At 51.9% G+C, this 26822-nt stretch overlaps 1 protein-coding gene across 1 annotated transcript in view; it reads left to right on the forward strand.

The window, feature by feature from the left end:
* Positions 1 to 26822, forward strand: part of LOC130205281 (titin-like) — a 174640-nt gene that overhangs the window by 71332 nt on the left and 76486 nt on the right. The window contains 64 exon segments of the mRNA XM_056432542.1: positions 100 to 369; positions 463 to 602; positions 696 to 822; positions 969 to 1235; positions 1346 to 1612; positions 1855 to 2118; positions 2208 to 2474; positions 2760 to 3026; positions 3107 to 3373; positions 3623 to 3889; positions 4285 to 4424; positions 4501 to 4627; positions 5678 to 5820; positions 6780 to 6903; positions 6988 to 7254; positions 7428 to 7525; positions 7616 to 7784; positions 7982 to 8251; positions 8678 to 8944; positions 9028 to 9306; positions 9411 to 9819; positions 9942 to 10066; positions 10155 to 10421; positions 10640 to 10909; positions 11004 to 11303; positions 11394 to 11696; positions 11779 to 11966; positions 12098 to 12212; positions 12382 to 12669; positions 12810 to 12961; positions 13096 to 13243; positions 13429 to 13606; positions 13694 to 13815; positions 14173 to 14460; positions 14859 to 15155; positions 15420 to 15606; positions 15684 to 15799; positions 15940 to 16239; positions 16394 to 16693; positions 17048 to 17153; positions 17239 to 17435; positions 17559 to 17867; positions 17964 to 18242; positions 18356 to 18655; positions 18898 to 19200; positions 19303 to 19499; positions 19598 to 19781; positions 19997 to 20299; positions 20406 to 20705; positions 21126 to 21244; positions 21322 to 21499; positions 21759 to 22043; positions 22210 to 22503; positions 22588 to 22887; positions 23019 to 23203; positions 23464 to 23593; positions 23688 to 23878; positions 24102 to 24531; positions 24989 to 25294; positions 25387 to 25568; positions 25661 to 25790; positions 25899 to 26050; positions 26136 to 26283; positions 26404 to 26569. Coding sequence (XP_056288517.1) covers positions 100 to 369; positions 463 to 602; positions 696 to 822; positions 969 to 1235; positions 1346 to 1612; positions 1855 to 2118; positions 2208 to 2474; positions 2760 to 3026; positions 3107 to 3373; positions 3623 to 3889; positions 4285 to 4424; positions 4501 to 4627; positions 5678 to 5820; positions 6780 to 6903; positions 6988 to 7254; positions 7428 to 7525; positions 7616 to 7784; positions 7982 to 8251; positions 8678 to 8944; positions 9028 to 9306; positions 9411 to 9819; positions 9942 to 10066; positions 10155 to 10421; positions 10640 to 10909; positions 11004 to 11303; positions 11394 to 11696; positions 11779 to 11966; positions 12098 to 12212; positions 12382 to 12669; positions 12810 to 12961; positions 13096 to 13243; positions 13429 to 13606; positions 13694 to 13815; positions 14173 to 14460; positions 14859 to 15155; positions 15420 to 15606; positions 15684 to 15799; positions 15940 to 16239; positions 16394 to 16693; positions 17048 to 17153; positions 17239 to 17435; positions 17559 to 17867; positions 17964 to 18242; positions 18356 to 18655; positions 18898 to 19200; positions 19303 to 19499; positions 19598 to 19781; positions 19997 to 20299; positions 20406 to 20705; positions 21126 to 21244; positions 21322 to 21499; positions 21759 to 22043; positions 22210 to 22503; positions 22588 to 22887; positions 23019 to 23203; positions 23464 to 23593; positions 23688 to 23878; positions 24102 to 24531; positions 24989 to 25294; positions 25387 to 25568; positions 25661 to 25790; positions 25899 to 26050; positions 26136 to 26283; positions 26404 to 26569 — 14314 coding nt within the window.

Genomic DNA, 26822 nt, shown 5'->3' on the forward strand with positions numbered 1-26822 from the left:
GACCAGAAAAGTGTGATACAAGTAAAGGTCCAGGTCCCTTTACCATCCACATCACGCTGACTTTGACATTTTCAAATGATCTGAACTCTCCGTCCACAGAAATCATTAAAGACTGGCTGGTGAAGCCTCTGCGGGACCAGCACGTGAAGCCCAGGTCCAAGGCCACGTTCAAGTGCGTGCTGTTCAAAGACACGCCCAACTGGAAGTGGTTCAAGGGAGACGCCGAGCTCACTCCCTCCGACAAGGTGGACATCCAGAAAGATGGAAAGGACATGACGCTCACCATCAACAACTGCCAGCCAGACGACGTTTCGGACTACACCATCGAGGTGGAGGACCGCAGATACGTGGCCAAGCTCACGCTCGGAGGTTGGTGTGACATCCACAGATAGTTAGAAACCCACGTGGCCCACAAGAGGTCTGTTGAGTGTCCCCCGTTAACGGTTCTCTGTGGCGTCTCAGAGCGTGAAGCTGAGATCCTGAAGCCGCTCTCCAGCGTGGAGGTCGTCGAGAAGGAGGAAGCCAACTTCGACACTGAAATAACTGAAGACGACGTGGTTGGTGAATGGAAGCTGAGGGGTCAGGTGTTGATGAGGTCTCCGGTAAGATCTCACGGGGTCCGGCAGCAGATGAGAAATGTTCAAATACATTTGTTTGGGTCCTAAAACTCGAGAATACGTTGCGTTGTTCCTCAGAGCTGCGACATTAAAGTTGAAGGCCGGAAACGTTTCCTGACGCTGAAACACGTGCAGCTGGACCAGGCGGGCGAAGTGTCCTACCAGGCTCTGAACGCCGTCACCAGCGCCATGCTCACCGTCAAAGGTACGCCCCCCTCCCAGACGCACACTGTGTTTGTCCTGCGTCTGTCGGTCTCAGAGAACGAAGGCCTGTCGGAAGGAGAAGGTAAGAAACGGGGACGCTGTGTTTCTGCTTTTGTGAATAACTGCCGCATTATTCGCACCTCCCAGAGATCGAAATGGGCTTTGTGGAACCTCTGAAGGACGTTTCTGTGCCTGAAAAGAAACAGGCCAAGTTTGAATGCACGGTCACCAAGGAGGTGTCAAAGGTCATGTGGTACAGGGGGGCGGAGATCGTCACCCCGAGCCCGAAATATGAAATCATCGATGACGGATTGAAACACATGCTGATCTTAAACAGCTGTGAGTTTGAGGACGAGGCTCAGTACACCGTCGAGGTGTTGGGCCTCAGGTCGTCCGCCCAGCTGGCGGTGGAAGGTAAGAGCTTCACCTTCGCTGTCATTTCCTGTCTGTGGCTTTTTCAAGTGTTTGTTGACGGCGACCGGAAAAAAAACCCCGTTTGTGTGCATCGACCTCCTCGTCTGCAGGCATGAGGCTTAAATGTGTGACGCCGCTTCAGGACCAAACGGTGAAAGAAGGTAAAGCGGCTCTGTTCGAGCTGGAGCTGACGCACGACAACGTGCCGGTGGTTTGGTACCGGAACGAGGTGAAGCTCCACGTGAGCCGCACGGTGCTCACGCACGTGGAGGGCAGGAAGCACACTCTAGAGATGAGGATGTTGACTCTGGATGATACCTGCCAGGTAAAGGCAGAGGCCAAAGGGATTCACTCCACGGCAAAGCTGACTGTCATAGGTAACTCTTCCTCCTCATCTTCATGTTGTATACTCCTCTTTTCCTCATTCAAGGATCATTCCGGTATTTTACTCGTCTTTTTTGTTCTCAGAGTTTTTTTTCCAGCCTTTCTTTTTTTTTAGCCTTTAAACCGTGATGTGATAAATGTGTCTGCACGACCTCGTCGTGCCGACATGCGGCCGGTTCCTTTGCGACTCCTCCTCGAGCCGACTAACGGACTCGGGTTCCCGCTTGTGTTCCAGAGGGCGACGCCCTCTTCCTGGTGAAGCTGCAGGACTATACGGCCACGGAGAAAGACCAGGTGACTCTGGACTGTGAGTTGAGCAAAGACGTGCCCGTGGTCTGGTACCGCAGCGAGAAGGAGATCATCGCCTCCAAGATGGTGGTCATGAGGTCGGAGGGAACCCGCCGGTCTCTGGTCCTGACCCGAGTGGAGCAGAGCGACAAGGGGCAGTACGTGTGCGACTGTGGAACCGACAAGACCTCGGCCACCATCAACATCGAAGGTACCCAGATGCATCCTCTAGGTGACGCACGCAACGTCAACCTTTCAAATGATTTAATCGCCTCCTTTTCCTCTTTTCCCGCCACCCAGCTCGCGACATCAAGGTCGTTCGGCCGATTTACGGCGTGGAGCTTTTCGACGGCGAGACGGCTCGCTTCGAGGTGGAGATCTCCGAGGAGGACGTCCACGGCCAGTGGAAGCTGAACGGGGAGGTCCTCAGCCCTTCTTCTGACGTCGACATCATCGAGGAGGGCGGCAAACACACGCTCATCCTCTACAACTGTAAAGTCTCCATGAACGGCGAGGTGGCGTACAGCGCCGCCAACGCCAAGTGCGCCGCCAACCTCAAGGTCAAAGGTGAACCAACAGCTCAGTCTTGGAACACTTCAAAGCAGCTCATATTTATTTAGGAGGACATGGAATATGTTCCAATCGTCAATATTTCAATTATTAATATCTATCATCTCCTTTTTCTTTATGAATTGAACCCATTTTCAAAACCTCAGCGGCCATCTTTTCTTTTTTAGGACCCCCAACAATTCCAAACGGCTCAGATTTATACTTAAAACCACGTATTTTATTTCTGGAGACTTTTTAATTATCTGCATCAAAGTGAAAGCATCGCTCTGTGTTTCCACTCAGAACTTCCTCTGAACTTCCTGACGGCGCTGAACGACGTTCAGGTGTACGAGAAGGACGAAGCGAGGTTCGAGGTGGAGGTGTCGAGGACGCCGAAGACTTTCCGCTGGCTCAAAGGTTCCCAAGAGCTGCAGAGCGACGAAAAGTACGAGATGATCCAGGAAGGGAACATGTACGTCCTGCTGATCCGACTGGCCGCCTACGAGGACGAAGCCAAGTACATGTTTGAGGCTGAGGACAAGAGGACCACGAGCAAGCTCGTCATCCAGGGTAAGGCCGGCTTCATTGAAGAGTCTTTGAGCTTCATTTGGGATTCAAGACGTCCTTTAACCAAATGTCTTCAATCCCAGGTATTCGTCTGGAGTTCGTGAAGCCCATTAAAGACGTGACCGTGAAGGAGCGCGAAACCGCCGAGTTCAGCGTGGAGCTCTCCCACGACGAGATCCCGGTGGTCTGGTTCAGGAACGACGTCCGCCTGCACCCCAGCAAGCTGGTGCACATGTCGGACCAGGGCAAGGTCCACACGCTGGCCTTCAAGGAGGTCTCCATCGACGACACCTCCATGATCAAACTGGAGGCCATGGACAAGGCCGTGACCGCCATGCTCACCGTGATCGGTCAGTACCGCTGCAACCACGTCCACTTGTTTTCCCAAAAAGGATTTGGCGAGTAAAAAAGTTGAAGGTCATAAAAGTCCCTTTAGTTGAAGGACCCTGAAGGTGAGCGTTGAATGTTCGCTGAGAACCGAACCAAAAGAGAATTTGTCATCGCGGGATACGAGCAGATTGATTTATTTAAAGATGGGTTTTTTTCCCGATCGTGCGACTGCTGGTTTTTAACGTGCCGTTATCGTGTTTCTCCTGCAGAGGGCGATCTGTACTTCACCACCAAGCTGCAGAACTACACGGCCGTGGAGCGGGACGAGGTGAAGCTGGTTTGCGAACTCAGCAAATCCACCGCCGACGTCAAGTGGTTCAAGGACGGGAAGGACATCACGCCCTCCAAGACCATCGCCATCAGCACCGACGGCAAGAAGCGCATCCTGACCGTCAGGAAGGCGGACAAAGCCAACATCGGAGAGTACACCTGCGACTGCGGCTCCGATAAAACCACAGCCAACCTCAACATTGAAGGTAAACTGTGACATGCAGCTTCTCACAGCCTCGAATGTCTCAAATATTATAATCTGAGAATGAGAGTTTAACTGAATTATGAACAATCTTTTAGCAGTTTGGTTGAGAAGGAGGTTCCTTTGATCTGAAGAGCTCGGCTATGAGGTCCGGATCGATTTAAAGAACCATTTCCATCAGCGTTGCATCGGTTATAGCAAGATTCTTGGCTGTTGAGAGAAATGTTGAGATGTCAAATAAATGCCAAGCGTTCCTGATACTGCGTCGTGAAGTCATGTGACGTCCTCTGATTTAGTGACGTCGTCGGCCTTTGAGTTGTTGCTGCGATGCATTCACGGGGCCAGACGAGCGTTCTCGAAGTTACTTCATCTCTTCCTGGTTTCTTCGCTCCCCTGCAGAGCGGGACATCAAGGTGGTCCGCCCGCTGTACAGCGTCGAGGTCACGGAGACGGAAACAGCCAAGTTTGAGACGGAGATTTCGGAAGAGGACGTCCATGGAAACTGGAAGCTGAGGGGAGACGCTCTGCACCAGTGTCCCGTGAGTCTGGTTCCTGAGCGTGGAGGATGACCCCGAAACCTAAACCTAAACCCAGAACCATTCCTCTTCCCCTCAGGATGTTGAGATCAAGGAGGAAGGAACCAAACACATGCTGATCCTCTACAACGTCCGCTTGGACATGGCCGGAGGCGTCGACTTCTCAGCAGCCAACGCCAAATCCAACGCTCAGCTCCGAGTGAAAGGTGAGCTTGCTGTCCTCTGGCCTTCAGGTGTCAGAGATGGTCCTCTGGCCTTCAGGTGTCAGAGCTGGTCCTCTGGCCTTCAGGTGTCAGAGCTGGTCCTCTGGCCTTCAGGTGTCAGAGCTGGTCCTCTGGTCTTCAGGTGTCAGAGCTGGTCCTCTGGCCTTCAGGTGTCAGAGCTGGTCCTCTGGCCTTCAGGTGTCAGAGATGGTCCTCTGGCCTTCAGGTGTCAGAGATGGTCCTCTGGCCTTCAGGTGTCAGAGCTGGTCCTCTGGCCTTCAGGTGTCAGAGATGGTCCTCTGGCCTTCAGGTGTCAGAGATGGTCCTCTGGCCTTCAGGTGTCAGAGATGGTCCTCTGGCCTTCAGGTGTCAGAGATGGTCCTCTGGCCTTCAGGTGTCAGAGCTGGTCCTCTGGCCTTCAGGTGTCAGAGATGGTCCTCTGGCCTTCAGGTGTCAGAGATGGTCCTCTGGCCTTCAGGTGTCAGAGATGGTCCTCTGGCCTTCAGGTGTCAGAGCTGGTCCTCTGGTCTTCAGGTGTCAGAGCTGGTCCTCTGGCCTTCAGGGCTCTGAATGTTGCAGAGACTGAAACACAATATCCTCATTCAATCAAAGACATAAAGACATTTCTCAGATTATTATAATCAATATGACATTTCATGCCTTCAGCTTCTTCTAGAGTCGAGACAAGTTGAAGATATTCCTATTATTCAAATGTTGGAAGGGTTATAAAAGCATTTAAATCTGTGGCAGATGAACAAAAACGTTAGCAGCAACTTAAATCCATTTTTAAAGAGTCCTTTAATGAATGAAAGCATTTTTAAACAAAGATGATTTCTAATCTCCACTTTGTGTCTCTGGCAGCACAAAGTGCTGAGTGCCTTCTGTCAGTCTTTAGCCAATCAGGAGCTGAGTTTATTTTAGCTGCCGCAGACTTTATCTCAAGTGAGAGGCTACTCTCTGATTGGAGGAGCCCGCCTCTCCGCTGCCAGCAGCAAACAAACCTCGGACCAGATGCATGCTGGTACGTTGTAACTATGTCTTCTCGTCCCTCAGCTCGGTCCATCGGGCTGCTGCGTCCCCTGACGGACGTGACGGTGACGGCCGGGGAGACGGCGACCTTCGAGTGCGAACTGTCTTACGAAGGCATCGAGGTGGACTGGTTCTTGGGGGGACATAAGATGGAGGCCAGCGACCGGGTGAGTCCGCTTTCTCAAAGGAGAGCAGTTAAAACCACTTGAAGTGTTTCACTCAGAGAAACCTTGACAACTAAACACGCAGAACAAAACTTTTTTTGTACATATATATATATATTTCTATATATACTGTATATATAAATCTTTTGTTTTTCTTGATATATATTTTAATTTGTATTTATATATATTGGTATATATTTATATATATTTTTTAAATATATATATATATTTATGTATATATATTGTTATATATTTTATAGTGTTATTTATTGTTATATATATACATTTTCTATATATATATATATATGTATGTTTATATATTTATGTTTGTATATTTTATATATATTTTATATATATTTATTTATATAAATATATATTTAGATATATATATATATATATTTATATGCAGTATGTGATACCAGAGGTACAACTAGTGGTGCGGTGTTTAATCTGGGATAGAACGGTTTGTTTCTTTCTCTCTAATTGATTCTTGTGCATATTCAAGAGTCAGATTTATTTGACAGAAGCTACTTTATGAAAGAAAATATTTGATGAGCTGGAATGTTTTTAAGAGACTGAACCGAATATTTGTTACAGCGTTGAAGCTGCAGTTAAAAATAAGCTGCTGTTATCTTGAACTCACAGATCTGCAGCTCCTTATATGTAGATAGATTACTCACATCCATCCATTACCATCCTCCTCTCCGGGGTCGGGCCCGGCTTCCCTTTCACCCTAACATGTTCCAGCTCATTCTGGGGTCCCCGAGACGTTCCCAGGTCAGCTGGGGGATAGAATCCCTGCAGCGTGTCCTGGGTCTTCCTCTGGGTCTCCTCCCAGTTGGATGTGCCTGGAAAACCTCTAATGGAAGGCGTCCGCCTTACCCTCACTCACGAACAGATCCCGAGATACTTGAACTCCTTCGTTTGCAGGTGAATAAAATCTGAATATGTTTGTGTTTCAGGTGAAGACTCGTGTGGTGGGGAAAGTTCACGCTCTGACCATCAGAGACGTCACGCTGTCGGAGGCCGGCGAGGTCAAACTCACCAGCACAGACTTCCAGACTCAGGCTCATCTCATCATCAGAGGTGAGACACTCGAACGCACCGCAGACACTCGAACGCATCACAGTGAATCTTTGATGGTGTGATCACACGGCTGTGTGTGTGCAGAGCCGGCGGTGGAGTTCTCCAAGCCCCTGGAGGACCAGACGGTGGAGGAGGAGGCGACCGCCACGCTGGAGTGTGAGGTCTCCAGAGAGAACGCAGAGGTCCGCTGGTTCAGAGACGGGCAGGAGGTCAGGAAGACCAAGAAGTACGAGGTAGTCGTCAAAGGACGCAAGAGAGCGCTGGTGATCCACGACTGCTCTCCGGACGACGCCAAGATGTTCACGTGCGACGCCAAAGACTTCAAAACCTCCTGCTTCCTGGAGGTCACGCGTAAGAACCACACCCCCGTCCGGTTTCATTGACTTCTCATGTTTGTTTGCTTATATTTGTGGGTATTTCTCAAAGGAGTTGACCCTCTTCAGCTTCCGTACTTTATTGCCTCGAGGATCAGATGAACAGATGGTTGAGCTTTAGCTGATCATGAATCCGCGTGTTGTCCTCAGCTCCTCATGTGGAGTTCACGAAGTCGCTGACGGACGTCGAGGTCAAAGAGAAAGAATCTGCTAAGTTTGAATGTGAAGTGTCTCGCGAATCCGCCAAGGTGAGACCCGCCGACCAATCGGCAAGCAGCTCGGCCGCCGCATGGCTTTAAAAGAGTTTGGACGATGAAACGCGTTTTTCTCTTGCTCAGGTCCGCTGGTTCAAAGACGGAAACGAGATCAGGAAAGGAAAGAAGTACGAGATCCTCGCTAAGGGGGTCCAGAGGACCCTCATCGTGCACAAGTCTGTGTTTGACGACGAGGCCGAGTACGAATGTGACGCCAGAACCTCCAAGTCCTCCGGCATGCTCACGGTCATCGGTGAGAAACATATACCTACATACATACTGTATGCCTATACATATATATATATACATATATATATATATATACGCAGAGACTTGAAGGGTCGGTATGCATGTCTAGACGTGTGTCTGATGTTATAAACAGTTACTCGAAAGGTTAAAGCCTGAGAGTCAACGCTCGGGGCATATTTAACCCTCCTTCTCTGGTCACAGAGGAGGCGGCCAGGTTCACCAAGAACCTGTCCAACGTGGAGGGCACGGAGACGGACAGCGTGAAGATGATCTGCGAGGTGTCGAAGGCCGGCGCCGAGGTCACCTGGTACAAAGGAGACGAGGAGCTGCCGGAGGGCGGCCGCTACGAGCACATCCCCGACGGACGCAAGAGGATCCTGATCATCCAGGACCTGAGGATGGAGGACGCCGGCGAGTACAACTGCAGGCTGAGTCCCGCCGTCAAGACGTCGGCCACGCTCAAACTCAACGGTGAGAAGATGAAGATGTGATGATGTATTTCAGAAATTAATATCGCTCAAAGACGCCCAGTTCAGCTTGGCATAAAGACGAGGAACAGGGGGAACCGCTCGCCTGGTTCTGTCCACAGAATCCACCTGTCGGTCCTCTGAAGCTCGCCGGTTAATTTCATTTAGTGCTGTGAAAGGTACTCGAGGCGCTTTACATGGTAAAGACAAACAACAGAAGCAACAGCAAAACGAGAAAGATACAATAGTGAGAAACAAAATAGAAACTGGTATCACGGGATGAAAGAGGATTTGAATGAATGGGTTTTAAGTGCTGTTTTAAACGAGTGATGGAAAATGTCTGAGGTGATGGGTGGGGCTTTCATGTATTTTATTTCAATATACAATAATCACTTTGACTGCTCCTCCTCTCTCCTCCTCCTCTCTCCAGAGCTGGCGGCCGAGTTCATCGCCCGCCCTCAGAACCAGGAGGTGGTGGAGGGCGAGAAGGCCGAGTTTGCCTGCTCCGTCTCCAAAGACACCTACGAGGTCAAATGGTTCAGAGGGGACAAGGAGGTGGAAGCCGGGGACAAGTACACCGTCGTCAGTGAAGGAAAAAGGAGAGCTCTTATTGTGAAAAGCTGCGAGCGGAAGGACGAGGGAGGTTACGTTGCCCACATCGGCGGAGTGAAAGCCTCCGCCGATCTGTTTGTGATCGGTGAGACCCGCTCTCTCGTCTTCCAGGTCCGGTTTTAACACACAGACGGTTCGGTTTTAATCCCCTTTTGTGTTTCATTCCAGAAAAACTGAGGATCATCACGCCGATTAAAGACACAGAGGTGAAGGAGGGAAGTGAGATTGTGTTCAACTGCGAGGTGAACGCCGAGGGAGCGAAGGCCAAGTGGCTGAAGAACGAGGAGACGATATTTGAGAGCAGCAAGTACATGATGGCCCAGAGAGACAACGTCTTCTCCCTGAGGATCAGAGACGCCCAGAAGGCCGACGAGGCCGACTACACCGTCAGCCTGACCAACCAGAGGGCGGAGCAGGCCAAGAGCGCCGCCGGCGCAAAAGTGTCCGGTAAGGACAAACAAACGGGTTATCGTCTGACCTCGAATGTGCTGCGTTTAGGGTTCTCTGACATCGTAGTTTGGGGGTTCACGATGTGTTCTCGTTCTCCACAGAGGAAAAGCTGAAGTTCCTGGACCCCATCGAGGATGTGGATACTCAGGAGAAGAAGACCATCAGCTTTGTCTGTAAGGTGAACCGGCCCGAGGTGACGGTCAAGTGGATGAAGGCCGGCCAGGAGGTGACGCTCAGCAAGCGCGTCGTCTACAGAGCCGACGGCCTCAAACACACCCTGACCGTCAAGGACTGCGTGATGGAGGACGAGGGCGAGTACACCGCCGTCCTCGGCGACGACAAGTGCGGCGCCGAGCTGATCATCAGCGAAGCGCCGACGGACTTTGCGGCGCAGCTCAAGGACCAGACCGTCACGGAGTTCGAGGACGCCGAGTTCTCCTGCAAGCTGAGCAAAGAGAAGGCCGTGGCGAAGTGGTACAGGAACGGACGGGAGATCAGAGAAGGACCGAGGTAGACCATGAAATGTTAAAGACACAACATGACAATTAAACAACCATCAGAAGAGCGCGCACAGGACAAGTGCCTCCTCTGATTACCGGCTTGCTGACCTTTGACCCTCGTGTTTTTTGCAGATATCACATGGAAAAAGAAGGCAAGACGTGCAGTCTGACTGTGAAGGTGTGCAGACCGGATGATGAATGTGAATATGCCTGTGGCGTGGATGAGAGGAGGACCAGAGCCAGACTCTTTGTTGAAGGTGCATTCCTATGTTCTCCTCTTCTTTCTTTTGTGAATGTGAATCTTTCTCTTTTGGATCCTGACATATTCTTCTCGCCCCCCTGCAGAGACCCCGGTGGAGATCGTGAGACCTCCTCAGGACGCGTTCGAACCTCCGGGCTCCGACCTGGTGTTCGAGGTGGAGCTCAACAAGGACCGGGTGGAGGTGAAGTGGATGAGGAACAACATGATCATCGTCCAGGGAGACAAATACCAGATGATCAGCGAGGGCAAAGTCCACAGGCTGCAGGTCTGTGAGATCCGACCTCGAGACCAAGGAGAGTACAGGATCGTCGTCAAGGACAAAGACGCCAAGGCCAAGCTGGAGCTGGCAGGTGAGTTCACACTGACATACTCATTCATCAAGAGCTTGAAGAGCACACCCTGAAACTCCCTTCAGCCCAGATATAAGGGACGTGTCGTTATAAGGGGGAAATGATTTGGGGTAATTTCAAATAAATGTAAAGACATTGCCAGATGCACCGATCTTTGGTAGATTTGGGATTCCTCCGTAGTTCAGAAACTCTACAGACTTCTTCCATCTCCTCTGCAGCTGCTCCAAAGATCAAAACCACCGACCAGAACCTGGTAACGGACGCAGGTAAGCCCTTCGTCATGACCGTGCCGTACGACGCCTACCCTCGTGCCGACGCAGAGTGGTTCCACGAGGGCGCCGGCCTGCCCGTCCAGAATATCGACACCTCCGCCGACAAGACCGAGTTCCGCCTGAAGAGCCCCGGAAAGATGGACCGGGGCCGGTATAAGGTGGTGATCAAGAACAAGCATGGCGAGGGAGAGGCGTTCATCAACCTGGACGTGATTGGTGAGTCTGGAGATCAAATCGGTGCCTGCGATTGGCTTACTGCGAGATTAAGTAGGTCAGAACTGTTTTTAAATGTCACGTGGGTTGTTTACAGACGTCCCCGGCCCCGTCAAGAACCTGAGGGTGGTCGACACCGCCGATGGTGAGGTCAGTTTGGCCTGGGAGGAGCCCGAGAGCGACGGCGGAAGCAAGATTGTCGCCTACGTGGTAGAGAGACGCGTCGTGAAGCGTAAGACCTGGGCGTTGGCTACAGACCGCGCTGATACCCCAGAGTATTGTGTCAGCGGCCTCCAGAAGGACTCCAAGTACCTGTTCAGAGTCTGCGCTCGAAACAGAGTCGGCAGCGGACCCATCGTCGCCACCGAGGATGCCGTCCAGGCCAAGAACAAGTTTGGTAAGAAACGGCCAGAGGTCCCCGCTTCCACTCGCACGCCGTCTCCTCACTTCAATCGAGTCCTTCACGTGTTTGTTTTTCTCTCATCAGATGTTCCGGAGGCTCCGGAGAACGTCGGCGTCGGCGGGGTGAACAGGTTCGGCGCCACCGTCACCTGGGAGCCTCCCAAGTCTGACGGCGGCTCTGAGATCACCGCCTACGTGGTCGAGCTCCGCGACCGGACCGCCGTGAAGTGGGAGGCGGCCGTCGTCTGCGGCGCCGCCGACCGCTCGGCCACGCTGAGCGACGTGGTGGAGAACAAGGAGTACATCTTCAGAGTCTGCGCCGAGAACAAGGCCGGTATCGGCAAGCCCAGCGCCGCCACCAAACCCGTCCAGATCATGGATCCCATCGGTGAGCGAAACCCAGCAGTGGGAATGTCTGTTCGTTGTCATCTGATCTCATTTCTTTAACCTCGTCTGTGTTGTGCCTGCAGAGCGGCCGAGTCCGCCTCTCAACCTGAACTCCAGCGACCAAATCAAGACGGCGGTCACGCTGACTTGGGAGACGCCCACCAGCAACGGCGGCAGCATGATCACCGGATACATTATTCAGAAATGCGACGCTGGCGCCGACAAGTGGGTCCGCTGCAACGCCAGACTGTGCCCCGACCTTTCCTACCGGGTACGGCTCCATTTTCCATTGTGATCTCTTCTCTTCGATTGTATGATTTCTATTGTTGACCTTTCAGCCGTGAGGGTTCAGCGGTTCATCAGCGCTGACTGTGGTTTGTAATGTGTCGTTGGGTTCCTCAGATGTCCGGTCTGAAACCCGGTCAGAAGTACGTCTACAGAGTCTGTGCTGAGAACGCCGCCGGCGTATCCGATCCAGCCGAGCAGCTGGGACCGCTTCTCGCCGACGACCCTCACGGTACGAACCAAACCATCGAACAGACAGCGGACTTAAATCTGTTGTTAGGATGTTATTTTACAATCCATTCAAAGATTTGCCGAGTTGACGACAACAAACCGCCGGATGGCAGTTTGACTCGACGACCTCTGTTCCTGCAAACTAAATGAAAATGTTTCCCTCCTGGCAGTTGGACCGACCTTTGACCTCAGTGGCTTCAGAAATGGCCTGGAGGTTATCGCCCCTCAGCCGCTCACCATCAGGGTCCCCGTCACCGGATACCCGACGCCCGTCGCCAAGTGGTCCTACGGCGAGAAGGAGCTGACCACCGCGGACGAGCGCGTCTCCATGGTGACGAAGCCCGCGTACACGGAGCTGACCGTCACGCCGAGCGTCCGCCCGGATAAGGGCACCTACTCCCTGACGCTGGAGAACGACGTCTCGTCCGTCTCCGGAGAGATCGAAGTCAACGTCATCGGTACGGCTAACTAACGACCTCTTCAGGGAGGTCCTCACACAATGCATGCTGGGTAAAGCCGCCAGTCAACCCTTTTTCTCCGCATGCTTCACTTTCTTAAGCACTTGTTCATTTCCTCTGTGCTACCTTTATTCTCCCAGCATGCCCTAGTGCTCCTAAGGACTTCAAGGTGGCCGAGGTCACCCGTCACCACGTCCACCTGATGTGGGAGACTCCGGAGCACGATGGTGGAAGTCCAGTCAGCCACTTCCAGATCGAGAAGAGAGAAGTCTCTCGCAAGACCTGGGCCAAGGTACACCTTGTTTTACCTGTCAGAGAATCTACTGATCAGACTTCAGCAGCTTCCTTCAAAGATATTCTCGGCGATGCATACGTCTGCTGCAGCTCGTGAGTTAATGCATCACTCCTGCGGTAATGTTTTCCCAGGTGGCTACCGGCATCCTGGATCTGGAGCACACCATCACCGACGTGGTTGAAGGAAAGGAGTATCTGTTCAGCGTCACCGCCTGCAACAAGTGTGGCCCCGGAGAGCCGGCCTACATCGACGAGCCCGTCAACGTCTCCTCTCCTGCCAGTGAGTCTTTATTCTCACAGTCTGACACCAATAAGCTCCGAGGGAAGCAAACTTCATGACATGAAATTGAGTTCTAAGGGCACCGATTTCCTTTTTTGAGAAAATTAGATTTGATGTTTCCACCGGGTACAAACATTACACAAATATACAGAATCTCATCGACATCCCGTCTTTGTGTCCTCCAGCTGTGCCTGATCCTCCCGAGAACCTGAAGTGGCGCGATAAGAGTGGAAAGAGTATCTTCCTGTCCTGGGAGCCTCCAAAGTACGACGGCGGCGCCCTGATCAAAGGCTACGTGGTGGACAAGTGTCAGCGCGGCACCGACAAGTGGGAACCCTGTGGTGACCCCATCCCTGAACTCAAGTAAGACCTCCTTGTTTTAGGTCCACTTGCGTCATGCGCTATATTTTTTGGGACAGTCTCACATAAAACCTGGTTGTGTGCTCACAGGTTCGAGGTGACCGGCCTGGTCGAGGGCCAGTGGTATGCCTACAGGATCAGAGCGATCAACAAGCTGGGAGACAGCCGACCCTGCAGGGCCACCGATGAGATCCAGGCCGTTGACGCCAGAGGTGGGACAGCGATGAACGGGAATAACATTGCATTGGATAGGATGGGAAACCAAGTCTTGGGGGGTTGCATCATATTTAAATGGGAACTGGTCACTGGGCTCGATGGGAAAGAAACCTCCCAACATTACTCTTTATTAAAACAGACCTTAAAGGATCTCTCTGGAACACGTCTTTTATTCAGTTTGAGACTTATCAGTGATGTCAGAGGCCTAGAAAATATGTACAAAGGAGTAAAATGGGACCTTAGGAAAAGTTAAAGGAACCAGGATTAGGATGAAGGGGATCTGGAGGACCTTTCTCTATGCAGGATGGGATTTATTGAGTAAATGCTTTCCTGACATGTTTTCTTTTCAACAGAGCCTCCAGAGATCCAGCTGGATGTGAAGCTGCTGGCCGGTCTGACCGCCAGGGCCGGGACCAAAATCGAGCTTCCGGCCGACGTCAAAGGAAAGCCCGACCCCCGGGTGAAGTGGACCAAGGCCGACCTGGTCCTCCGGGCAGATGACCGCATCGCCATCGACACCCAGCCGGGACACTCCAAGCTGTCCATAGGCAACACCACGAGGGAAGACACCGCCACCTACATCATCGAGGCGGTCAACCCCTGCGGCCGCGCCACCGCCACCATCGACGTCAACATCCTTGGTACGGATACTAGTTTATCTGTTCTGTGAAACCTGGACCCCCAAACTACAACGAGCTGCTTCTCCAGCCAGAACATCCAGTTTAGCAGAACATCGGTCAACCCACAACCCAGTGGACTTCCTTTCAACGACTCGGTATCGGAGTCGTCTCAAGTCAGATTGTGACTTTTGGTTAAAAAGCTAAACGAGCCATTCCAAACACATACGTATAAATATAACAAACCAGACCGACTAGAAACATAATTCCATTGACTTCTTCAGTCGTATTAATATTACATTCAGTATGTTCAGGTCATTTGAGGTCTTGTAACTATAGAAATGTCTCAACACGGGCAGTTCCTGAGACACAACCAACCTGGATGTACTGGAGTTGTATTCATGTTGCATCTCCTCCTCCAGATAAGCCCAGCCCTCCAGCCGCCTTCGACATCTCGGAGATCACCAACGAGTCGTGCCTCATGGCGTGGAATCCGCCCAGGGACGACGGCGGCTCGCCCATCACCAACTACATCGTGGAGAGCCGGCTGACGGACAAGGAGGAGTGGGTGAAGCTGTCGGCCACGGTGAAACACACCACTTTCAAGGCCTGCAAGCTCGCGGCTCTGAAGGAGTACGTCTTCAGGATCAGCGCTGAGAACCAGTACGGCATCGGTGCACCGGCAGAGCATGTGCCCATCATTGCAAAGTATTCCTTCGGTGAGTTGTTTTACAGCAACATTCTAAATCTTGAAGATATAATATTAAATTAATATTTATTCCTGCAATCGACAGTAGAAATGAGGACAGCACAAGGCAGTTATAATGTAAACCAGAATGTAGTGTTTAAAATGTCATTACAAAATATACAAAACACTGCCAATGAGGTTGATTTTAGGAAGATAGTCATGAGAATAACTACAAAACTAAATACAAATAAATACAATGCCGTTACTAAGCAAGTTTATTGTCCACCTGTTTCAGATCCCCCGGGTGCTCCAACCAGAGTCACTCCCTCCGACATCGCCAAGGACGCCGTGACTCTGACCTGGTTCGAGCCGGATGAGGACGGTGGCAATCCCATCTCCGGATATTGGGTTGAGAAGTTCGACCCAGAGAGCGACAAGTGGATCCGATGCAACAAACTGCCCATCAAGGACACAACCTTCAGGTAAGTAATCACAGCCAAAGAGGTTCAAGATATTTGTTTATATGTGTTTTTCTGACCCTGCTTCCATGTGGCCTCAGGGTGAAGGGACTCCCCACCAAGAAGAAGTACAGCTTCCGGGTTCTGGCTGAGAATCTGGCCGGACCGGGGAAACCGAGCGTGGAGACCGATCCGATCCTCGTCAAAGATCCCATCGGTACGTCACCAACTGCTGCCATCGATGTATCGATGACTATTTTGAAAGGACTGTTACACTTGAACTGCTTCCATTTTATAGAAGTGATAGGATTGGAAGTGAAAGCAATCGGATATTTATAACGCTGCAATTTTCTTCAGATCCTCCGTGGGCTCCTGGTAAACCCGTCGTCAGAGACGTGGGCAAGACCTCGGCGGTGCTGGCGTGGACCAGGCCAGAGCACGACGGCGGGGCGAAGATCGAGGGCTACATCATCGAGTTCCAGAAGGCCGGGAGCGAGGAATGGATCCGCATCGCAGAGGACGTTCCTCAGACCGAGCACCAGCTGCAGGGCCTGATAGAGAAGCAGGAGTACTCGTTCCGGGTCAAGGCCGCCAACAAGGCCGGCGAGAGCGAGCCCAGCGAGCCCAGCGAGCCCGTGGTCTGCAAGGAGAGACTTTGTAAGTGCAAACTTGGGGGCAGTGGGAGGTTGAGCCTTGAGTCCTTGTCGAAAATATGACTCAACAAGACAATCTAGCTCAACACCAAACATGTGCGACCAGGGCTTCAATCAGACAAACGCCGTCTTTCATTCACCTTTTTTCTCTTCACCAGATGTTCCGTCGGCTCCTCAGTGGCTGGAAGTGGCCAACATCACCAAGACAAACGTCGACTTGAAGTGGCAGGCTCCCAGCAGCGACGGCGGCTCGCCCATCACCAGCTACGTGGTCGAGAAGAGGGACGTGAGGCGGAAGGCCTGGCAGTCGGTCGACACCACCGTCAAGGAGCTGAAGTACACGGTGACCCCTCTGAACGAGGGGTCGCTGTACGTGTTCCGCGTGGCCGCCGAGAACGCCGTGGGCACGGGTGAATTCTGCGAGCTGGAGGACGCCGTGCTCGCCAAAGACACTTTCAGTAAGTTCTCAGCGGTCACCCGAGACCTACGGGGTTGAGAAGATGCAGTTCCTCAAATGGCCACTAAAGACTCCAAAAGAGAGTCGATCTCCTTTCGCCTCCATGTTAAAAGATCAAGCAACAGTTTAGTTTTTTAAATTAATAACCTTGTCCGAGACAACTGTACGGGGAGATAATTTCTATATAAATCACCCGTTTAAATTTTATTTCTGCTCAAAGTTAGGCATACATTCAGGGCCCGGCTTCTTTGAGAGACTTCTTCTAGCAAGATCTTCATTTTAAGACCCTGAGGAGACAAGTTGCCTCAGTGCTTATAGTGCTTCTAGATATACATGTTTATCATGTTCTTTACAGCAACTCCTGGACCGCCTTATGCACTGACTGTGGTGGAGGTGACCAAGAGACACGTGGAACTGAAATGGGAAGCTCCCAAGAGCGACGGGGGAAGGCCCATCACCAAGTAAGACCATAAACTGCTCTAAAACTACCGTGTAGACTGCTGTGAGGTAATGATCCATGAGTAACGGAGTAACTCTGCTCCTCAGGTACGTGATTGAAAAGAAAGAGAAGCTGGGAACTCGCTGGCTGAAGTGCTGCAAGACTCCGGACAAACAGACGCAGTTCAAGGTGACGGACGTGGATGAAGGCTCTGAGGTCCAGTTCCAGGTCCGAGCCGAGAACGAGGCCGGAGTCGGAGATCCGAGTGAACCCACCGAGATCCTCACCATCGAGGATGCAAGCAGTAAGAAACCGTACAATATTTACAGCAGACATATAAATATACAATGTAGATCTGCAGATCTTTTTTTTCAACACAGTCAGAAACATTTCAGATGTAAACTCAGACGTCCTCCTCTCTTTCCAGGCGCTCCATCGCCTCCTCTGGAGGTGGCCATCCCCGATGCCAGCAGGGAGCACATCAATGTCACCTGGAAGCCACCGGCCAAAGATGGTGGCAACCCAATCACCGGCTACCACGTGGAGGTGGCCGAGGCCCGTCCCGAGCTGAAGTGGCTCAGGGTCAACAACAGGCCCATCAAAGAGCTCAATTTCAGAATTGACGATGGAATCAAACCGGAGAAGAAGTACGTCATCAGGGTCCGTGCCATCAACTCCATCGGCGTCAGCGATCCCTCCGAGGTCTCTGATAAGGTCTTTACCAAGGATCCCGACTGTAAGAATCCAAAGAATTTTATATTTAAGAATTAGAAAGAAGTCGAATCAAAACATTGACCAGTTCTAAACAAGAATCCTGTCCTCTGGTCCCAAGGTGCTCCCACCATGGATTTGGAGGGGCAGGACGTGGTCATGGTCGAAGGCGAGAAGCTGCACCTGAACATCCCCTACAGGGCGATCCCCACACCCAAGATGGTTTGGCAGAAGGACGCGGTGGAGTGCAAGGCGGACGACCGACTCTCCATGACGGTGGAGATGAGCAGCGCCCACCTGGAGCTGCTCAAGTGCACACGGGCCGACGCCGGCGCCTACGCCATCACCCTGGAGAACAGTCTGGGAACCGCCACCGGGACCGCCAATGTCAAAGTCATCGGTAGGATGTGCTTCATGGAATTGTTCCCTGAAGTTACACATCACGACTTCAGCATGTTTCAAGCCCGCTTTCTGGATGTATTTCACAAGACGCATTAACGCTTTTTCTTCTAGGACTTCCCGGTCAGTGCAAAGACATCACCTCCAGCGACGTCACCAAGGACTCCTGCAAGATCAGCTGGGAAGCCCCGGAGGACGACGGCGGCACCCCGATCGTCAGCTACACCCTGGAGCGCCGAGAAGCCTCCAAGAAGACCTACATGCCCGTCACGTCGGGTCAGGACGTCCTGACCTGCACCGTCAAGGACCTCTACGTCAACTGCGAGTATTACTTCAGAGTGAAGGCCGTCAACAAGGTCGGAGCCGGAGCACATCTGGAGCTCCGCAACCCGGTCATCACAGAGGAAGTCAAGCGTAAGTCTTCAGCTCGATGACTAGATCCACTAGATCTAAATACTTTGGAGACCTGACATCACATGAAAGCATCCATGACTTTAGACATTTAATGATGTTTCTTTTGGAAGTCTGTGGAGGGAGCCTTCTAGGAAACTCCCGTCAATTAAATGAGATGAAACTTGGAATATGTTGACCCTTGTTGTCTTGTCTTTAGAAAAAGCTCAGACGTTTACTATCTGTCGTTGACATCAATTCCACAGAGAAACCCGACCCACCCATCCAGGTGGAGGCTCAAGACCCGACATCCAAGTCCATTAGAGTCACCTGGAAGGCTCCGGACTGCGACGGCGGTTGTCCCATCCAGGGCTACATCGTGGAGAAGATGGAGAAAGATGGCGACCGCTACGAGAGGGTCACCCCGAGCCTGGTTCCCGGATTCTCCTACGTGGTGACGGACCTGAAGGAGGACGTGGAGTACCAGTTCAGAGTCCGAGCCGAGAACGCCGCCGGAGACAGCGAGCCGTCCCGCAGCACTCAGTTCATGAAGGCTGCAGACCCCGTCGGTAAGAAGAACCGCTAGTGCTTTAAAATACATTATATATTGTATGTCTATGTTTAAAATGAAGTAGCCGCATTTTTTTAATAACTCTTCTTCAATTTTTTAGAAAAACCAAAGGTGACCCTCCACGCTCGCGTGCAGTCCGGTCTGTGCATTAAGAAGGGCGAGGAGATCCGCATTGACGCCTTCATCTCCGGCTCCCCGTATCCCAAAGTCAGCTGGCTGAGGAACAACGAGGACGTCACCAAAAAGCCAGCCAAGAAGGTCGTCCCCGTGGTGAAGAAGAAGAAGTCAGGGGCCAAGGTTTGTGTCCTCAAGAGCGACAACGCCAGTCCTGAAAGCTTGATGCAGTACGACTTATCATGAAAGGGTTCATACATTGTTCCTTTTTTCCCCTTCAGGTTCCTGAACCAGAGGAGGAGTTTGTAACTCCGATGCGTGAGCGTCTGGGTCTGGATCAGACCCAGAGGGGTCAGGCTGCACTGGTGATCCGCGATGCCATCAGAGTCGACCACGGAGACTTCACCATCCAGGTGGAGAACACTCACGGCGTCGCCACGGCCTGCTGCGTCGTCAACGTCCTCGGTGAGAGTCTTCAGCGAGGTCACATGACTACTGCTGGACTTTGGTCATCAGTTACACTTAAATGAATGGTGTTCATCAGTAACTTGTTTCAGTTTGTCTCCTAATTATTGAATTAATGTCATGGAATTAGTTTAAATGTGCAGGTTTGTTGAGTACGAGCCATAAAAGACTTTAATCCCCCTGAGATTAGACGGTGACCGACTCTGTTCCTGCAGACAAACCCCGCGCTCCGATCAACTTCACCTTCGACGAGATCAGGAAGACCTCGGTGGTCTGTAACTGGGAAGCCCCGGAGGACGACGGAGGCTCCGAGATCCTGAGCTACATGCTGGAGAAGAAGGACAACCAGAACGAGGCGATCGGCTGGATCACCGTCACCTCCACGCTGAAGGGCACCAGCTTCCCCATCACCAAGCTCATCGAGGGGAAGGAGTACATCTTCAGGGTCACCGCCGAGAACAAGTTCGGCAGCGGGCCGCCGTGCGTCTCCGAGCCGGTGGTCGCCAAGAACCAGTTTGGTAAGTAAAGAAGAGGAAAGAGTTGAAAATGATGCACAATAAATGCAATTTGTTTCCACCTGGTGGTCATATAGAGTGACGCATTGAACCCCCCACCCCCCCTCAGATCCTCCCGATGCTCCCAACGCCCCGAGAGTCCACGAGGTGACGGCGAGCTCCGCCCGCATCTCCTGGCACGAGCCCAAGGACAACGGCAGCCCGATCCTGGGCTACTGGATCGAGAGGAAGGAGGTGAACAGCAAACACTGGACCCGAGTCAACCGAGCCCTCCTGAACTCTCTGGAGGTGAAGGTCACCGGCCTCATGGAGGGGCTCACCTACATCTTCAGAGTGTGCGCCGAGAACCTGGCCGGGCCCGGGCCCTTCAGCGAGCCCACCGACCGCACCGTCGCCATGGACGCCATCCGTGAGTTTTCAGTTCTCAAACACATCGGACAACCTTGGAGACGATTTGCTGTCAGAACTTAGCAGACAGAGCGGGTTTATTAAATATGCCGGGGGCTCAGGATTAGTGACAATCGTCAAAGATTTTGCCACAATGGACTTCTTCTGTACGTTTAGCGCCCCCTTATGGCCGCTCATCAGAATTATCAAGGACCATTCCAGTGTTTTTCATATTTGAGCCAAAACTATTAAATTGCTTCTTCATAGAGTATGCAGTCATTTTTTATTATGAGCTTTGACTCTTTTCAGTCGGGATGCTGCTGTCTAACAAAAAAAGCGACTGACAAGCGAAGATGCGTTCAAGCTGGCTGAACTCATGCAGGCCATTCCAACATGTATTCAGACCAGTCGGACTAATCCAACTCTGCCCCTCCCCCACCAGTGCCTCCTGGCCCCCCCACTCCACGGATCGTGGACACTGGGAAGGACTCAGTCATCGTGGCCTGGAAGCCCCCTCTGTACAACGGTGGAGGAGACATCCTGGGCTACCACCTTGAGAAGGTGCAGGGAGTTCCTTCATACCTTCTGCGTCCTCAGGTGTGGACCCGTGATGCTGAACTCTGGTTTTCTGATCCCAGGTTTTGGCCGGAGAGAAGGAGTGGACCCGCAGCACAGAATTCAGGTGTAAGGAGCTGACGTACACTGTGACCGGCCTGACCGAGGGAGCCGATTATTACATCCGCGTCATCGCCATCAACGACGCCGGACCTGGAGCTCCCGGTGTGACCGAACCCGTCACCGTCAAAGAGCCCGAAGGTAGGGACCGGTTTATCTGTGGGTGATCTATGTCAGGTTCTTTTTTAATTGTTTTACTATAACTACCTCAGAAAACAAGCTGAACATCTAATTCAAGACTTCCTGCTGCTGCTTCATAGTAAATGTTTTCCAGACCGGAGCATTGTTAAGGGGTTTTACTGTGAAGCAGCAACAGGAAGTGGTCTTCCTCTCCTGGTTGTGAGACGTTTAACTACATTTCAATCCAAGACTGACTATTCCTGCTGTCCCTGTGGTTCAGAACCTCCCGCTGTGGACTTTGACTCCTCTGTGAGGAACGGCGTCATCATCAAGGCCGGCGAGCCGCTGAGGCTTCCCGCCGTGGTGACCGGCCGACCCCAGCCCGAAGTCAAATGGGCCAAAGACGACGCGGAGATCGACACAGAGCGTATGGTCGTAGAGGCCGAGGGCAAGAACAGCGCTCTGTTCATCAGGAAGGCCGTGAGGGCGGATCACGGGAAGTACAAGATCACCGGCACCAACGGCAGCGGGACAAAGACAGCGGAGACCCGAGTGGACGTGCTGGGTCAGTGCGAAATGAATATACAGTTAAACATCCGACTTTCTGAAGGCTTTACACCTTCAGATCGCTATCCTCTGTTCGAGACACACGGGGGCGATTATTCTTTCTATTAAAGAAACTTAAACAGGAAGAGAAAACAACGTTTTTTTCCTGGCCTGTGTTTCCATAGACGTCCCCGGGCCGGTAGTGGACCTGAAGACGGTGGTGGTGACCAAGAAGAACATCACTCTCACATGGGCCGACCCCTTGGATAACGGTGGCAGTGAAATCTTCGGCTACGAGGTGCTGAGAAAGGACGCCAAGATGAAACTCTTCCGCCAGCCCATTGAGACGGCGTCCTGCAAGTGCGACATCCAGGGCCTGCTGGCCGGCGAGGAGTTCGACTTCAGGGTCATCGCCAGGAACAAGTATGGCGACGGAGCTCCGGCCGATCTGGGACCCATCCTGGCAGCGGACCCCAAAGGTAAATCTAAGAAGATCTGTGACTTCTGAAGCGTTCTTGGAACGTTTGTTTGGTGTTGACTGAATTCCTCCTCGTTTTTTGCAGGAACTCCCTCTGCTCCCCTGAAGCTGCACTACACCGACAGGAGCCAGAGCACCATCACCTTGGCCTGGCTGCCACCTCAGACCGACGGCGGTAGCCCCATCTTGGGCTACTACGTGGAGAAGATGAGGGCGGATGGCTCCGAGTTCGAAGTGGCAAACCGCAAGATCCTCACAGAGTGCTTCGCAACCATCGAGAACCTGACGGAGAACCAGGAGTACCAGTTCCGCGTCTATGCCGTGAGCGAGGTCGGGAACGGAGATAACTCCAAGCCCATCACCGCCAAGATCCAGGACGACGAAAGTATGAAACTCACTCCAAAAGAGTTTGAAAGAAACTTTGATTTGATTGATTTTGTCTTCTTCAGGCCGATCTTGTGAAGCCAAACTCTCAAAACGTGAAAAGTTGAGTGACAGATGTTTGTTTGTCCACAGTTTCTCCAGTTATCACCATCCTGAAGTTCTTCAAGAACAACGCCATCAACGTGAGGAAAGGCACGGCCATCGACATCCCGGCGGAGGTGAAGGGACTTCCTCTGCCGACGCTCCGGTGGATGAAGGACAACGTGGTGTTCGAGAAACCTGAAAACGAAGAGAAGATGACGATGGAGACCGAAGAGGTCAGAACTGAGTGCTTGTGTACAGAGAATATGTCAACAAGTACAAGCCAGATTACTAATGATCGCTGCCATCACTGGGGTGTCCGGATGACACCGTGACCTTTCTGTTTCGAGCGCCATCTTCAGGACAGACTTGACCTTTTTCAGGGACATGTTTTGCTTCAAGATTCCTCTAAAAAGCTCCTCCTCTCTGTTCTTTTACGACCTTGTGTATTAATAAAGCTGAGTAAATAAATATGTTTGCCCTCTCTCGTCTCTAGGTGACCCGGACCACTCTGAGGACTAAGATCGCTTTCCCAGAACCCATCAGGCAGGACAAGGGCAACTACAAGCTGGTGGCTGAAAACTGCTACGGCAAAGCGGAGCACGTCATCCGGGTCGAGATCCTCGGTGAGAACATCGGGTCGTTTTCCTCATTTCCCTCGTTGCTCTCTGATATTCCATGGATGTCTCTCCGTCCGTTAACACGAGCCTGCCTTCTCAGACCGTCCTCTGCCTCCGAGAAACATCGTGGTCTCCGACATCAAGGGCGAGTCGTGCTACCTGACCTGGGACGCCCCGGAGGACAACGGGGGCAAAGAGATCACCAACTACGTCATGGAGGGCAGGGACGCCAGCAAGAAGAAATCCGACTTCGAGGTCCTGACCGTCAACCTCATCGACAGGAGATACGGGGTGAGTCTGGACTTTCATACGAGATGCATTACCTCTAAATGTATCTTCTGTTGACCTACAGAAGCAGAACAATTGTCTCTGTATATTGTCTCTATTTTCTATTTACTTAGTATCAAAATACAAAACAAGAAGGAAACAATCAATGAAATAAACCATGACCACGTGTTTTCATCTCAACGCCTAAACAAAAGAGATCTTCACTGACCTGATTCTGATCCTTCAGGTCCAAAAACTGAACCTGAACGGCAACTACCAGTTCAGGATCAAAGCCGAGAACAAGTACGGTCTGAGCGACGGCTGCGATTCAGAGAAGGTCCAGCTCAAGGATCCGTTCGGTCTCCCGGGACCTCCTCGTAACCCCAAAATCATCGCGGCCACGGCGACCAGCATGACCGTGACCTGGGACGCTCCTCTGGACAACGGCGGCTCCACCATCCAGGGCTACTGGTTGGAGAAGAGGGAGCGCGGCGCCGTCTACTGGGGCCGCGTCAACCGGGCTTCGCTCACCAAGCCGTCCGTGAAGGGCCTGGAGTACACCGTGCTCAAGCTCATCGAAGGCTCCGAGTACCAGTTCAGGATCGCAGCCTGCAACGCCGCCGGAGTCGGACCACCCTGCGAGTCCAGCGAGTGTCGCCTCGCCGCAGATCCATGCAGTGAGTGTTCAGCCTCGAGGAGGTTCTCATCTCTGCAGAGCAGCTGACAACCAATATATTTATATTTAAATATATTTATATATATATATTATAAATATACTTATATATATATAAATATATTTATATATATAGATATATATAAATATATATGCATATATATATATGTATATATATATATTATAAATATATTTATATATACATATATATGCTGATAGTTATTTTGTGTGGGACAATGTTTTGAACTTGAAGCTTATTTTTCAGGCGTCGCTGTATTTTGTGTAAAAAGTTAATATAATTATTGTAAAATTCAGATTGTAATTTCGACATTATTATTACATCTATTCTATAGATTCATTAAAAAACTGCTTTTACTGTTGTGTATTAGATAGTGGGATGAATTTGTCTGATATACTTGGTTCCTAAGTCAGTCTGCCCCCCCCCCCCCCCCCCCCTTCAGAACCGCCCTGCCCTCCCGGGTCTCCCGAGGTTAAAGACAAGACCAAGAGCAGCATCACGCTCACCTGGAGCCCCCCAGAAAGAGACGGCGGCAGCCCCATCAAGGGTTACGTCGTTGAGGTCCACGAGGAGGGCTCTCCTGATTGGAGGAGGGTGAACCCCGCCGACAAGCTCCACCCGACGACCGAAATCACCGTGCCCGACCTGAAGGAGGGCAAGAAGTGCAAGTTCAGGATCTACGCCGTGAACGCTGCCGGGAACTCAGAGCCCGCCAAGACGGGAGACATCCTGGTTCAGGACATCCTGAGTAAGAGACCTGCTCTTAGTCATGATTATAATGATTTATTCCTGAGGCATCTGGTGAAAAGACTGAAAGTCAAACTGTACTCTGTTCTCTAGTCGAGCCGTCGGTGTCTCTGGACATCAGCGCTCACGACCTGCTGAACTGCAGAGCCGGAACCCCCATCAGGATCCTCGTCACCATCGCCGGACGACCCGTTCCCAAAGTCACCTGGATCTTCGATGGACCCGCTGAGACCGAGAAGAAGAACGAGCTCCACACGCTGCCCGTCGACTCCGAGGTCAGGCCGCGTGTTCATTTAAAGTTGCTTTGTTCGTGCAATAAAGTGTGAAAGACGACTTTAAGAACGACGTGTAACGCGTGTCCCCTCAGATCCAGACCACCGACACGACCTCAGTGGTCCTGATCCCGGAGAGCAAACTGACCCACAGCGGCCGGTTCATCATCAACGCAGAGAGCGTCGCCGGACACAAGGCGGTCAAAGTCCGAGTCAACGTGGTCGGTACGTAAACGCTCAACGGCTCGCCGCGTGCTCCTGGAGTGAAATGCATTGTGGGTAATAGTGGTAAGGAATACAGACGCATTAAGAAACCAGGTTCTCCCTCTTCAGACCTGCCCGGACCTCCGAGAGACCTGAAGGTCAGCGACGTAACGAGGGGAACCTGCAGACTCACCTGGAAGCCTCCAGAGAGCGACGGGGGCGAGAGGGTGAAGAGCTACTTCATCGAGAAGAAGGCGGTGGACGGCAAAGCCTGGACCAAGGTGGGTCCGCCCCCCGCGGCTCACGCCGGTCACATCAGGGCTCCGTGAACCGATCGGCCAGTAACATTTCTGTTGCTGCTTCCAGGTCAACCCGGCCTGCGCTGCTCAGTCCCTGGTGGTTCCAGACCTGATCAACGGGCAGGAGTACCTGTTCCGCATCCGGGCCGAGAACCGCTTCGGGTTCGGCCCGCTCGCCGAGACCGCCGAGGCCGTCAGAGCCAAGGATCCAATCCGTACGTCTTCTTCCTCCGCTGGTCTTATTTATGCTAAATTCTAACTATAAGCCCGACATTGTTATCGACCTGGACCACAGACCGGCTCAGCCGTCACATGAGATGCTCTCTTGTCTGCAGATCCTCCCGACCCCCCCACCAGGTTGAAGATCCAGAGCGTGAGGAAGGGCTCCGTGATGCTGACGTGGAGGGCACCGAAGAACGACGGCGGTTCACCCGTCACCCACTACAGCGTGGATCTGCTCTGCTGGGAGGCCAACAGCGCCCAGAAGGAGTCCTGGAGGAGGTAAACCTAACGGGGCCACATGGCTCCTGCTCACTGGGGGCCGAGTCGGACCAGGTCCAAGTCTCTGGTTTTGGTCGACATGGTTTTAGTATCCGTCTCCTTGTTGGTGGTCTTCTTCACTGACCGCTTCATAAAATATATGAACAACCAGAATCAGAGTAATATACAAATAACAAGATCAATATACAAAGACATTGAAGACAACACAACACGTGTGTACAATATAAAGACAACAATGACACAGGATGCTGGT

The sequence above is a fragment of the Pseudoliparis swirei genome, chromosome 2 (assembly GCF_029220125.1).
Source record: "Pseudoliparis swirei isolate HS2019 ecotype Mariana Trench chromosome 2, NWPU_hadal_v1, whole genome shotgun sequence".
NCBI lineage: Eukaryota > Metazoa > Chordata > Actinopteri > Perciformes > Liparidae > Pseudoliparis > Pseudoliparis swirei.